Source organism: Tupaia chinensis, unplaced genomic scaffold (genome assembly GCF_000334495.1).
Source record: "Tupaia chinensis unplaced genomic scaffold, TupChi_1.0 Scaffold000434_1, whole genome shotgun sequence".
NCBI classification, from domain to species: domain Eukaryota; kingdom Metazoa; phylum Chordata; class Mammalia; order Scandentia; family Tupaiidae; genus Tupaia; species Tupaia belangeri.
The window spans coordinates 1,240,500-1,254,613 of record NW_006159939.1 but is presented as its reverse complement, the minus strand read 5'-3'; the positions used below and the strand labels follow the sequence as shown (position 1 = coordinate 1,254,613).

Genomic DNA, 14,114 nt, shown 5'->3' with positions numbered 1-14,114 from the left:
AGTGAAAATCTCTCCAAAAAAAAAAAAGAAAAAGAAAGAAAAAAGATTTCAGTTTGTTACAAAAATAGTATGTAAACAATCAGAACTGTCCAAAAGTGGAGCAAATTGCTTTCTGAAGTAGCGAGTTTCATGTCACTTATTTGCTGATCCATTTATTAAGAATATATACTGGATCTTAATTATGGAAGCTCAGATTAAGTGACATCCGAGTTCCTACTCACCTCAGAACGCAGTGCTTTGGTGTGTCTACATGCTCCACTTCTTGCAGTCAATGGTCACAACTCAGTAACAGTCCTTCCTAACTGAACAGTCCTAAGGAGTGAAGTTTAGCATTTTGGCCTAACATCTTACATGTTTATTTGTGCTATAAATTCCCTTACCTCTTCTTTTTCCCCTCTGTGCCCTTTGCCATAACTTTCTTTTCTTCTCATTTTAAGCAGATTAAACTACTTTTTAGTTACCAGTAGATGAAAGTTTTAGTTCTGACCATATCTAATGGAAAGCTTTAGAGATATATAGAAAAAGATCTCTCAAAGCCCATATTGTCATTTTTTAAAAGAATTATTTATTTAGTTTTATGTATAATTATTATTATTTGTAAATTTGCTATAGGGCACATGTGCTCACAAGAGAGAGAGGGAGAAAGAGAGAGAGAGAGATAAGAGAGAGAGAAAGAAGGAGAAGGAAAGTGAAAAAGCAAGTTGCCAGTTCCGGGACTTGAACTGTAGTCAGCCATGTAGGAGTCCAGCACTTTAACCACCACACCACCTGCTGGGGCCCATGTTGTCATCTTTTAATAAGCATATCTGGTTCTGTCTTGCTGAATTCTGATATTTGCCACGCATTTTCTTTGAACTCCTAAAGCTGGTTGATCTGGTGATCACAAACCCACATTGGACCATTTCTCCCATGGACACAGTTATGAATTAGCTACGCATGTGTTTGTAGGCTTAGATTATTGTGTTATCATTGTCATAATGTCACTTGAAACACATTCTTAGCCTTTTCATCTCAAGACAGGTGATTTATAATATTGCCAGATTTATTGAGGCAGTATTTGGCGGTAGGAAATCTGTGTATCAGGGAACAAAAGTCTGACTTCTTATACTGAATTGATCTTAAAGACTTGTGAAAATTTCTTATTTCTGTGAATTTTGTACTATCTGACCTCAATTTTAAATTTCTATTTACTCCATTGCTGTGGTTTGAATGCTGTGTTCTCACTGGAAACTTATGCTGTAACTTGACACTCTGTGTGGTAATGTTGGAAGGCAGAATCTAGAGGGAGGTCTTGGGACATGGGAACAGATCCCTTATGAATAAATGAAAGCTACCAGGGTGGGAGAGAGTTCTACCTAGCTCATTTATGAGAAAGTAAAGTTCTAAAGCAAGTTGGCTGTTCACATGCCTTTTTGCTTCTCTTGACCATGTTGTGACATGGCACCAAAAGCTGACCAGATACCAGTCCTGTGCCTCTAGACTTTCTACCACTAGAATTGTGAGTCAAATAAATCTTATTTCTTTTTATTATAGCAACACTAACAAACTAAATTAGAACCATATTATCAATATAATTTTTGAGTGTTTCATACTTTTAATATATACATTTCATTTAACTACACATTTGACTTAAGTTTACTCCCAAAAGGACAAGGCTGGTCATTCTAGAAGGCACTATCATTAGTGTAAAATAAGGCTAATGGGCCAGTCTGGGTGGTGCAGTTCCTAGTGTACTGGATATAGTGCTAGAAGTCGCATGGCCAGCCGTGGGTTAGGATCTCTGCTGGTTGACCTGAATTATAACCAAGGCATAGTCTCTGTCCAAGATCCTGACAAGCTGGGAGACTGGGCGAGAGGGGTCACACGGTGATGAGACCTTGTCGGTGCTTCTCTCCCTCTCTTTTTCTCTCTCTGATGCATGCACATATGATATTGATCATGAATATAGTAAAATAAACTTTTTTTTTAAAAATGGGCTTAAGAAGAGGTCTGGGACTGTTGAATTTATTTTATGGCTTCATATTTGAGGATGGCAAAAGTCTTAGAAATTTGTGTCTGAATATATTTAGGAAATATTTTTAGCTTAGGTTCCAAATGTTCTTTACTCTGTGGTGTTGACAGTATTATAACCTAAGAAATCCCATATACCATTATCTATAATCTTGAATTGGGTACGCAGATATATGGACTGCCTTGAAGAAGACTGAAGTCACCTGTCAGGGATTTGGAAAAGGTTAAGGCAGCATCTATCTAGCCCAGATTAATAAGTCAGCCTAAGTAGATGCTGCCTAGTAAGCATGGCCTGCTGCATCCTGCAAGACTCAGCCATTGATTTTTTTTCCCCTATGTTATTTGTTTTATTTACATTTCACCACTGTACATCTTGGCAGCATACAGAAGAACTCTTCCGAGCATAAATACACTACATTTTAGTCCAAAGATATTACCATATACTTCTTCCTTAACACATAATTTTACACTTTTGCATTTCTTAAATGATTTGCTTTGCCTTTCCTCTGCCAATTCCCTCCCTCCTGTCCCCCCCCACAATATAATAATATTATTAAGTGCTAATAAATAAGAGACATTGTGTATTTTATTCACACCTAGCCTATTCCCTGGTACCTAATATAAATCCAAGCATTTGTTGAATAAATGAACAAATGAATTAGTGTGTATGCAATAATACAGAAGAGTGAGAAGAACAACCAAATAAAAGTTAACAAAACAAGTTACAATACAGCATGTATGTATGATTACATTTTGGGGTGAAATGAATTAAACAAAAATATTGATGTATAGGAAACATGGAAGGACAATATTTTAAAAAACTGTTGACAATAGGATTACAGGATACTCTCACATTATGTATAATGTGTTTCTGCAGTTTTAAATCTTACATAACATATTATATTTGCAAGATTAAGATATTAATATATTTTAAGTGTATTTTCTTTATTCTTCTAATTTGGTAGGTTTTTTCCAGTCCTTGAAAACTATCCTTATCAATCCTTTGTATATTATGGTCATGCTATTGACATTGATACAATTCAGTGGCTTTATTGGATTTTTCTCATATGCCATAAAATACATAGAGCAGCAACATGGTTTCTCAGCATCTGAGGCTAACTTTGCACTGGGTAAGACATTTTGTTCACCTGTTTGATCAATAACGAAGATACCATCAATTGTGTACATCTCAACTGACATTTGTTGTTTCGATTTAATATTTTAGTGAACATAATTTTCACTTATCACTTCTTAAACCTTCTCAAAGTTGTCAATCTTGCGATGTCATTGCTCTACATTCAAAATTACATCTCATGTTACATAAGCTCCTAAAGATAAGTTGCATGTGAATGGAATATTTAACCCTTGTTTGAATAATTGGATATTACAGTTTAGTGCTGAGCTACTAAGACAAAGCCTTTTATAACATAATCATTATAATCCTATAATTCACAGAGATTGAAGTTAGGGCTCAACTACTACCAAAAAATAGGATGTTGAGGGCCAGCAGGTATCATGTTGGTTAAGGGAGATAAGTCCCACATAACTGGCGCATGGTTCTATCCCCAGACCTGGTGGCTTGAAAATCCCACTGGGCGCATGTGCATGCATACTCAAAGTCCAGACAGGAAAATGGAAGAGAAGGGATTGTAGCATGGTCATCTACCTTGATGAGGGTGATTTCTCACTTTCTCTCTCTTTTCCAGTGAGTACATATGTCCTGTAGCAAATTTAAAGAATTAGTTAATAAAAATAGGATGTTGATGTTCCCAGGAGAACCAGTTTAAATACATTGTCATACTATTTACTATATAAGACACATGTTATATTTTATAGAGTATTTTTTGCTGTAATATTTATTTTCAAAGATATATTGAGATTTGTGTATTAAGGAAAAGTTTTTTGTTGTTGTTGTTGTTGTTTTGTTTTGGTTTTGGTATTGGTTTTGCCATAGGGTATGTGTACTTGCCAGAAAGAAGAGTGACAGAGAAAGTGCGAAATCACTGTCCCCCACCCCTCCAGGGAGGATAGCCATGTCACAGACGCTTCTCCATTTTCCTCTCAGGATTTGGGGAACACGTGCACATATACCTGGCTTGATTTTCAAGCCACTGGGTCCAATACTTAAACTTCAGTTGATCATGTGAGAATTCAACCGCCTTAAGCACGGTGCCACCTGCTGGCCCCAAGGAAAAGTTTTCTTTTGTTATTCTTCCTACAACTCCATTATGCTAAAAACATCATAGATAAATTAAACAATTTAACCCATAATGTATAACTAGGTCACATGGAAAGAAAAAATAATAATTTGAAAGTGAATGCTCTGAAGCACTAAACTAGACTTCTGTATAATTCCCCTGTTGAATCTAAGGTAAAAAATTTAAAATGTAAAGGTTAAGTTTTGATTCCCAGTAACCTAGCCTGAATATTTTGTTGGAGGCATCTTCATCATTACTAATTTTTACAAGACAATGAAATGGAAAAATTATGAGGGATCAACCACTTGTAGTACTAGCAATAGGCCTGTCATCTCACAGTATATGTGTGTTTCAGTGAATAAGGAGATGGTGGGTTTTTTTGTTTGTTTGTTTGTTTTGTTTTGTTTTGTTTTTTTAGAGGTTTTTGCCTTAAGGGTACCTACACTTGTTAGAGAGAGACAGAAACAGTGAGAGTGAGAAATAGCCCCCCAGGGAGAATGAGCATGCTGCAATTCTTTCTCCATTCTCCTCCCGGGATCATGGGCATGCATGCACATGTGCCTGGCATGAGTTTTAAGCCACCGAGTCAGGGATACAAACAGTGGTTGACCATGTGAGCGTCCAGCGATGTAACCACTGCATCATCTGCTGGTCCCTAAGGAGGAGGTATTAATTAGAGTATTTAATTACGAAGCACAGAGAAAATTCTGAGTTATCGGAGCTTAGGTCTCTGAATGATTTCAGCTGATAGGATTAAAGTCTCATAGGCAAAAAGATGATGTTTTGCTGATGTGTTCAAAAATAAATCTTCTGGGGACCAGCAACTGGCATAACATCTGTGTCACTGAACTCCCATGTAGTCAACCACAGTTCGAGTCCTGGACCCGGTGGCTTAAACTCACACCAGACACATGTGCATGCATGCCCAAGATGCCAAGAGGAAGAGAATACATTGCGGTGTGGCCGTTCCCCCTGCGGGGTGATTTCTTGCTTTCTGTCTCTCTCTCTCTCTCTCTCTCTCTGTCTTTCTGGCGAGCGTACACGCCCTATAGCAAAAACCTCTCCAAAAGTAAAAATAAAAGATAAATAAATCGTCTGTTCAGGCACACAAATATTTTAATATCACTGTCTTTTGTCTTTTGCCATTAAGAAAACCAAACCCTCATCGTTGGCAGGAAGAAATTATTTTTTGTCTTTTTCATGTAGTACACTGGTCCCCTACTGCCTCATGGCCTGCTATCCTTCCCCTTAAGTAATAAGATTGAATGAATTTTGTTGATATGCAATGTGTTTAATATGAAAAGCCATGTACCAGAAAATTCATAATTACAACTTTTTCTCTTCTTTTATTTCTAGGACTCATAAACATACCTTCTGTTGCAGTTGGAATGTTTACAGGAGGATATATTATTAAAAAATTCAGATTGACTATGGTGGAAATTGCCAAGTTTATGCTTTTTACCTCTTTTATCTCCTTATTATTTCAACCAATATATTTTTTTCTAATCTGTGAAACCAAACCAGTTGCCGGCCTAACCTTGAACTATGATGGGTTTGTATGCAACACTATATCAGCTGATAAAGTGTTAATATCCAATTAGCAGACTCTTTATAATGAAAAGAGGGCAGCAAACAGTTTTTACTAAATTGGTTTGTAATAGAGCCAAATTTTGATTTACAAATTCTTAGTGTTCATTTCTTGAGACCTAAGAAGCTTTTTCTTTTATTCCTTCCTAAAGAAAATACTATATAGTATTGTAATAATTGTTATTTATTTATTATCTTCATTTTTAAAAATGGAAAAAGTGAGTCTTAGAGTTATGTGGATTATGCAGCTAGCAATGTTAAAATTCTAGTTTAAATTTGGGTTTTTTGACACAGAACCTAATTCAGTCTTAATTGCTGCAATCTTGGATAAATTGTGAGAAGAGTATAAATGACATTCTCCAAAAGTGACTGATTCATCTTTATTTACAGTTCATTTTGCTGTTTAACAATTATCTTTATAAGAGAACAGTTCTACCACTATACAGAATTCTTCTTCTTTTCTCCAAGATAATACTATTTCTTCTTTTATTAAAAGTAGTAGTACATATTCTATTTGTAGTTGCATATTAGACCATGGAGAACCTTTACACTTCCATTATTACTATGCATTATAAAATATTCCTAGAGCTACAGCCTCCACTCCAAATTAAGGACAAGATTTCTGTGCAGACTTAATCATCTCTGAATTTTGGCGGTTCATAGTTAAGCAACAAGCAAAGATCCTCAGATCACATTTTAGTAACCATGCCCATTTGTTCTGCTACTTATTGGCTCTGAGCTTTCAAACTCTGAATCTTATGAGGTTAATTTTAACTTGTTAAGACTTCCTGCATTTCTTTATCTAAGCATTATCCTATTCTGATGCTTTTCAAGCCACTTTTTTCCCCCAAAAGAGGACATGTGAAAGAGAGAGAGAGAGAAAAAACACTGCAATGGGATCTGATCACACTGCAACCATTTTCCTTCCAATTCTTTGCTCCATCAGGATCCTAAGCATGTATGCACACATGCCTCTCCTATTTTTCAAACAGGACGGGGACTCTAACTCTGGTTAGCCATATGGAAGCCAGCTTCCTCTGTGAAGTGCCTAACCACTGAGCTAAAGGGTCAGCCTGGTTGCTTATGTAAATTTAAATGATCTTCCTGCTTGCTAATCTTACTATTTGCAGTTCTAGCCATCAACACCTGCTTTAGTAAATCAAAACACAACGTACTAAGAACATTGAACTTTAGAGGTAAAAGGACCTTTGGCAGCCCACCTCTCTTATAGGTCTTCATTAGTTGGGACCCAGAGGAACTAATAACTTACTTGAAGGCACACAGTGGCATCAAGCTGATGCTACATCACATTAATTGTAAGAACTCCGTGGGTGTCAGACAGGCTTTAAAGTAAAGACAGTTTTCCTATAAATGAGACCGTAGGCTAATTATATGCTGGTTTATATATTCTTGTGTATTAAAAGTGTCTTAGTATTCATTTCTAATATACTGCATATCAAAAAATGTAGCTCAATTAACAAAAAAAAACCATTGAGACCCTCAATATTTTTTTTAATTTCTTTAAAATTTACTATAGGGCATGTGCACTCAGTGAACAGAGAAAGGGAGAGAGAGGGAAAGTGAGAAAACAATCTCCAAGGAGAATGATCATATTGCAATTCCTTCTCTCCGTTCTCTTGGGATTTTAGGCATGCACACACATGTGCCCAGAGTGTTTTCCAAGCTACCAGGTCCAGGTCTCGAACCACACAGTGGGATACAGTTATCTTGACCACCATGCCACCAGAGTGGACTGAGACTCTCAATACTTTATAAGAGTGTGATGGGCTCCTGAGAACAAAATGTTTTTTTTTTAACATTTTCCCAAACTGAAGGTTTTCTTAGGTTTATATTATTATTGATGACTGTTAACCTGGCTTAGCCACATTGCTAGGATGTGTCAGAACTAATAAGAATACAAGAGGTGGTGATTGCACCATCTGGACTGGGTCATTGTCTTAGCTTGGGTTGCTATAACAAAATACCATAGACTAGGTAGCTTGTAACTGCCTAGAATTTTTTTATTTTTTTATTTACATATTTATTTATTTTTTTATTTGACCAGAGAAGGACAGAGAGAGAGAAAGTGAGACCTGACAAGCCGCCAGGTCCCAGACTCAAACCACGATCAACCACGTGGGAGTCCAGCGCCCTTAACTACCACACTACCTGCCTGCCCCAACTGCATAGAAATTTATTTCTCATGATTTTGGAAGCTGGAATGTCTAACACCAAAGTGCTGATAGATTTAATGTCTTCTAAAGGCCTATTTCTTGGTTCATAGATGGCACCTTCTTGCTGTGTCCTCATGTGGTGGAAATGCACAGGATCACTAGTCCCATTCATGAGAACTCTACCCTCATGACCTAATCACTTCTCAAAGGCCCCACAGTTCTTTTTTCTTTTTCTTTTTTTTTTTTGGAGAGGTTTTTGCTATAGGGTGCGTGCGCTCGCCAGACAGATAGAGAGAGACAGAGAGACAGAAAGCAAGAAATCACGCCCCAGGGGGTATGGCCATGCCGCAATCCCTTCTCCTCCATTCTTCTCTCGGGATCTTGGGCACGCACGCACACGCACCTGGCGTGAGTTTAAGCCACCGGGTCCAGGACTCGAACCTCGGTCGACTATGTGGGAGTCCAGCAACATAGCCATTATGCTAACTGCTGGTCCGCCACATCTTAATACTATGACAATGAGGATTAGGTTTCGACCAACAAAATCAGACCATGGTAATCATTAATGATTCTCAATAGTATGTCTTCAAGCAGAATTAAGTATTAGATAAAATTATTGATAACATAATTCCTAAATTGATGACTCTACTTTTCTTTCTTTGCTTAAACTACCTAAACTTGCTCATTCAAAAATATTCATCAATCTTCAAATGATTATCAAGATTTTTACAAAAGCAAAATAACAATTTCCAAAATCTGTCAATAAAAATTAAGAAATAATATATTCTATAATTTTCCATGTTATAAAATTTTATTTTATAATTTATAATCATATTATGAGGAAAAAAACTTTTTGAGAGAGATTTTTTGCCATAGGATGCACACACTCACCAGAGAACAGAGAGACAAAAAGTGAGAAATCAAGCTCTAAGGGAATAGCCCTGCTGCAGTCTTTCTCCTTTAGGAATCTTGGGCATGCGCACACACTTGTCTTACATGAGTCTCAAGCTTCTGGGTCCAGGACTCAAACTGCAGTTGGCCATATGTGAGTCTAGGGACTTAACCACTAAGCCACCTGCTTGCCCCAGGTAAAATTTAAAGTATACTATAGTTTAATTGTTTAAAGAAATAGAGATTTTAAGTCTTTTTCAACTGATTCTATCATTCTTGATTTTTCAAAATTGAGTTTGAGCTTCTGCTCTTATCACATTGAATTCTTTCCTTATGTTAAAATATACTTTTTTTAAAAAATTCAACAAACTTAAATGGCATTCACAAATTCACAATACTTTACAATGAGCTGGAAGGAACCTGCCTAGTGTCATTACCTTTATAGAGAAACTAAGTCTTAGAAAAACAAAGTGACCTATTTGATGTGAAATTCCTTGATAGAATCACAAAGACTTTTTGTCTAAGTTTTGCTTACTCTTTTAGTTCTTTTTTTAAGTTTATTTTTTTTTTCTAGGTCCAAATCATGCTTTGGTAAAGAAAGAAGGTAAAAAAGTGAATACACATTAAGAAAAAAATTTGCCAGCTCAGTCTCAGTGGCACACTACTGAACAACAGGACTGGAAACCACATGGCCAACCTCAGTTTGTATCCCAAGGTCATTCTGAAACATGCTGGGTACAAGTGTGTGCCCAAGATACTGATAGCTAGAGAGCTGGAGGAAAGGCATCATGATGTGACTATAAACTATTGAGAGTGTTTCTCTCACTCTCTCTTTGGTTTTGAGCATGCACCTGCTCTTTACCATAAATTTTAAATAACATAAAACTATTAAAATTTTGCCATTTGTCATAATCACAGATTTCTATAGTTGAAGGAAAATTTATCTTAAAAATTTCTCTTCTTTGCGCTCTTCCTTTCCTGTTTTTTTTTCCCTTCTTCCCTCCTTTCCCTCTTCGTTCTCTTACTATTCTTTTCTCCCTCCCTCTCTCTCTTTTTGATATATGTCTATCATGTATTTCCAGAAATAATACAGTGGGATCTCATGTAGGTGTGCCACTTTCTTATTGCAACTCAGACTGTAACTGTGATGAAAACCAATGGGAACCAGTCTGTGGTAACAATGGAATAACTTACATGTCACCTTGTCTAGCAGGATGCAAATCTTCAAGTGGCAATAAAAAGCCCATAGTGAGTATTCATTTTTTTTACTTTATCTCCTCTCTTTAATTGAAATCACAGAGTGGATGTAACAATTAGTTGTCAAATCTTTCTATAAGTCTCCAGTCAAAAGATGAATATTTGAAAAAGATTCCAAATGATTTGTCATTGTGATGGCTATGATGTTAGGTTAATAAATCTTCATATAAACTCCTATTTGGTACACAATCAGGTTCTTCTGTTACTTGAATTCTAATACAAGATTACCCTACCTTCTCCCATTGAGATTGTGAGAATATCACCTTTTAGAATTTGAATGTGTTAAGGGTCTCTAGGAATCACCTCTTTTGATTGAAGCATATGATTTTAATTTAGTTGGAATTACTTTACCCTTCAAAAGTTAGAGAAAAGTCCTAAGTCAACCCAATGCCAATACTACCTACCTCACTAGTACATTGAGCAATTTCGTATACAGACTCTTTTGAGTCTAGTTCTGGGCGCCTATCCTTTTACTCCAAGAAATTAATCGAGGCTTCATAATCACTAGACAACTCAATTCTTGGCTTCCACTTTGGGTTTCTGCAAATCTTTTTCTACCCAGAATGATTTAATTTCCTGTTCACTTATTACCAATATATCTCATAGAAATATTTGTCATTCAAAACATTTCTTTCCATGCAAACTATGGGTTTTCTCCAGTTCCCTAGGTAGCTGCCAACAGCTAGGGATCAAGTATGGTATTCTTCCTACCTCCAATCTACTTGACATTTCACAAAGTTGGTAATGATTTTTCTGGACCCTCTACCTATTACCAAAATTAATATAATGCATTGACTATGATCATGATTCTGCCACAACTTCTATTTTCAATTTTCAAGCTTTTTTCTATCTTTCCCTTGCTTATATTACTACCAATCATATAACAAAAAGATATGGAAAACTTTCAAGTTATCCTTTAAGTGTAAAGCATCCTAGATTATTTGAAACTGGGTCACAACCATTAATAAACTTGAACAAATAAGGCCCAAAGACTGTACTAAAGTCCCACATTTCAACCGATAGTTATAATATCTTTTGCTGAGAGTGGTCCATTTGATCCATGGTCCCATTTTGCCCACTGAAAATGGACAAAGGCCTGAGAGAGACATGATATTAGAATCTTAAAGAGAGCTCTGGCTACCATGGAGACATCCTCTTAATGCCAACAATGTCTATAACATCTAGGGACTACTAGAAATTTTTTTTGCTAAATCCATAGTAACAAACCATCTTTTCTTAAAATTTTATTTGTACTGAAACTTGGTTTAATTGACCAGTATGCTTGCTCTATAAAAGATTACTACAAATTATTCTTCATAGAATAGCAATTCTAAAAAAGCAAAATAAGTTAAAATGTAAGACTTTGTAGAATCATACAAGTACAGATTTTCATTCTTCCTCAATTCCTCCTCCAGTAGTTAGTGGTTAGTCCTAATTGGTTTGAGATGAACTTTTCTTAAACACTAGTGTAGCCTAGAATCAGAACAGAATTTATTAAAGTCCCCTACCTACATAAAGTGCCTGCTTGGGCCCAGCAGATGGTGTAGTAGTTACGTTGCTGGACTCACTACATGGTCAACCACAATTCAAATCCTGGCCCTGGGAACCAGCAATTAGCGTAATGGCTATGTCGCTGGACTCCCACGTAGTCAACTGCGGTTCGCGTCCGGACCCGGTGGCTTAAAAAACTCATGCCAGGCGCGTGTGCGTGTGTGCCCAAGATCTTGAGAGGAGAATGGAGGAGAAGGGATTGCGGCATGACCATCCCCTTTGGGGGGTGATTTCTCGCTTTCTGTCTCTATGTCTCTCTCTGTTTGTCTGGTGAGCGCACACGCCCTATAGCGGAAACCTCTCCAAAAAAAAAACAAAAAAACAAATCCTGGCCCTCTTGGCTTAAACCTCATGCCCACTAGTCTGAACCCTCATGCTGGGTGTGTGTGTGCAGGCCCAAGATCTCAAGGGGAGAATGGAGGAGAAGGGATTGTGGCAGGGCCAGACTCCCCAGGGCCTGGTTTCTCACTTTCTCTTTCACTGTCTGTCTCTCTCATAAGCGAGTGCACGCACCCTACGGTAAAAACCTCTGAGAAAAAAATGTCTGCTTAATAAAATCTCTAAAATCATATGCTCCTAAATTTGTCATTTCTGTGTGCTGTTGTTAGAGCATTCCAATGTGTTGAACTTCTCTGGTAATCACATTATTTTATTATGTGCACTTGATAATTGTTTTTGCCTGACAAAACAGAATTCTAACATGCTCACCTAATTTCAGTTCTGCTAGACTGTTTCTTTCTTATGAGTAGATTGGTTTTCAGATTTTGGCCTCTTCCAAATTGCTATATTTCTCTATTCTCTGGGTAATCTCTCCCAGGGCCTCTCTCTGACATGTAGTAGACAATATTAAAGAAAAGAGCTAGGTATATGATAGAAGAAAAGTGGGTGGAAGAGAAGTATTAAAAATAATTGAGATAAATTAGAAAATTATATTCAGAGTTTTCAACACTATTTTAAAATTCTTTTCTAATTTTAAAATTAAGAATTAAGATGTTAATAGTAAATTATATTTTCTTATGTCCAAAGGAATCCAAGGAACTACTTTTGCCTTTCAACTATTAAGGAACTGTACAAAAGATCTTCAAAAAGTTCGTGGAAAGTGTGAATTATGAAAAAAAAAAGCTCTGTATGGATTTCAAAATTTTTCTTTGTACCAAAATAAACTCCCATTTTAATCCATTTTCTATGAACTTTCTGAAGTTACCTGGCATTTTTAGGATTTTTTTAAAAACTGTAAATATTTTAGTTTGAATGAATGAGACTTCTTAAAATATAATATAATATAGTTATACTCCTATCACCTTTTGAAAATGTATTCTGTAATATTCCAAAAACTATTTTTTAGGTGTTTTATAACTGTAGTTGTGTGGAGGTAACCGGTTTCCAGAACAGAAATGACTCGGTTCATTTGGGTGAATGCCCACGAGAGGATCATTGTAAAAGTAAATATTACATACTTTTAGTAGTACAAGCTGTGAATTATTTCTGCTCTTCACTAGTACACACTGCTTACTTCCTACTAATTGTTAGGTGAGTAAAACCAGTTTTTTAAAATTATTTATTTTATTTTTTTTTATTGTTCTTAATTTGCTATAGGGCATGTGCACTCACCAGAGAGAGGCAAAGAAAGAGGGAGAGAGATAGAGAAAATGATAAAGCAGGCCATCAGGTCTAGAAATAGAACTATGCCCGCTGTTCGTATGCATTGGGACCAGCAGTTAGCATAATGGCTATGTCGCTGGACTCCCATGTAGCTGACTGCAGTTTGCATCCCGGACCTTGTGGCTTAAAACTCACGCCAGGCGCGTGTGCATGTGTGCCCAAGATTCTAAGAGGAGAATGGAGGAGAAGGGATTTAGGCATGGCCATCCCCCCTGGGGGGTTATTTCTCACTTTCTGTCTCTCTCTCTGTCTGTCTGGCCAGTGCATGTGTCCTATAGCAAAAACCCCTCCAAAAAAAAAAGAAAAAAGAAATAGAACTATGGTCATCCATGTGGGAGTCCAGTGCCTTAACCACCATACCACCTGTTGGCCCCGTGAGTATGACTTTTTAAAGCATTTCCATGTATATTATATTATAAGTGCACCTGATGATAATACATATTTTTCCACAATATATTTGGATCCTAAGTTCATATTTTGTGATGCTTTAATTTTCTAAGAATGCATTTTCTTAGGATTATTGAGAAACTTCAATACTATAATTAATAATAATGTCTCTTCAGATTCTTTCATTACTAAAATCAGGATTCTAGGGAACCAGCAGTTAGCATAATGGCTATGTCGCTGGACTCCCACGTAGTCGACCGCGGTTTGTGTCCCGGACCCGGTCGCTTAAAACTCACGCCGGGCACGTGTGCGTGCGTGCCCAAGATCCCGAGAGGAGAATGGAGGAGAAGGGATTGCGGCGTGACCATCCCCCCTGGGGGGTGATTTCTCGCTTTCT

The 14,114-nt window shown here is 36.9% G+C and overlaps 1 protein-coding gene across 1 annotated transcript in view; it reads left to right on the top strand.

Moving 5' to 3' along the window:
* SLCO1B3 (solute carrier organic anion transporter family member 1B3) overlaps nucleotides 1–14,114 on the top strand; it is an 83,994-nt gene that overhangs the window by 54,100 nt on the left and 15,780 nt on the right. The window contains exons 9-12 of the mRNA XM_006155085.3: nucleotides 2,976–3,140; nucleotides 5,565–5,760; nucleotides 9,943–10,108; nucleotides 13,014–13,198. Of these exons, the coding sequence (XP_006155147.2) occupies nucleotides 2,976–3,140; nucleotides 5,565–5,760; nucleotides 9,943–10,108; nucleotides 13,014–13,198 (712 nt within the window). The remainder of the gene's footprint in view (nucleotides 1–2,975; nucleotides 3,141–5,564; nucleotides 5,761–9,942; nucleotides 10,109–13,013; nucleotides 13,199–14,114) is intronic.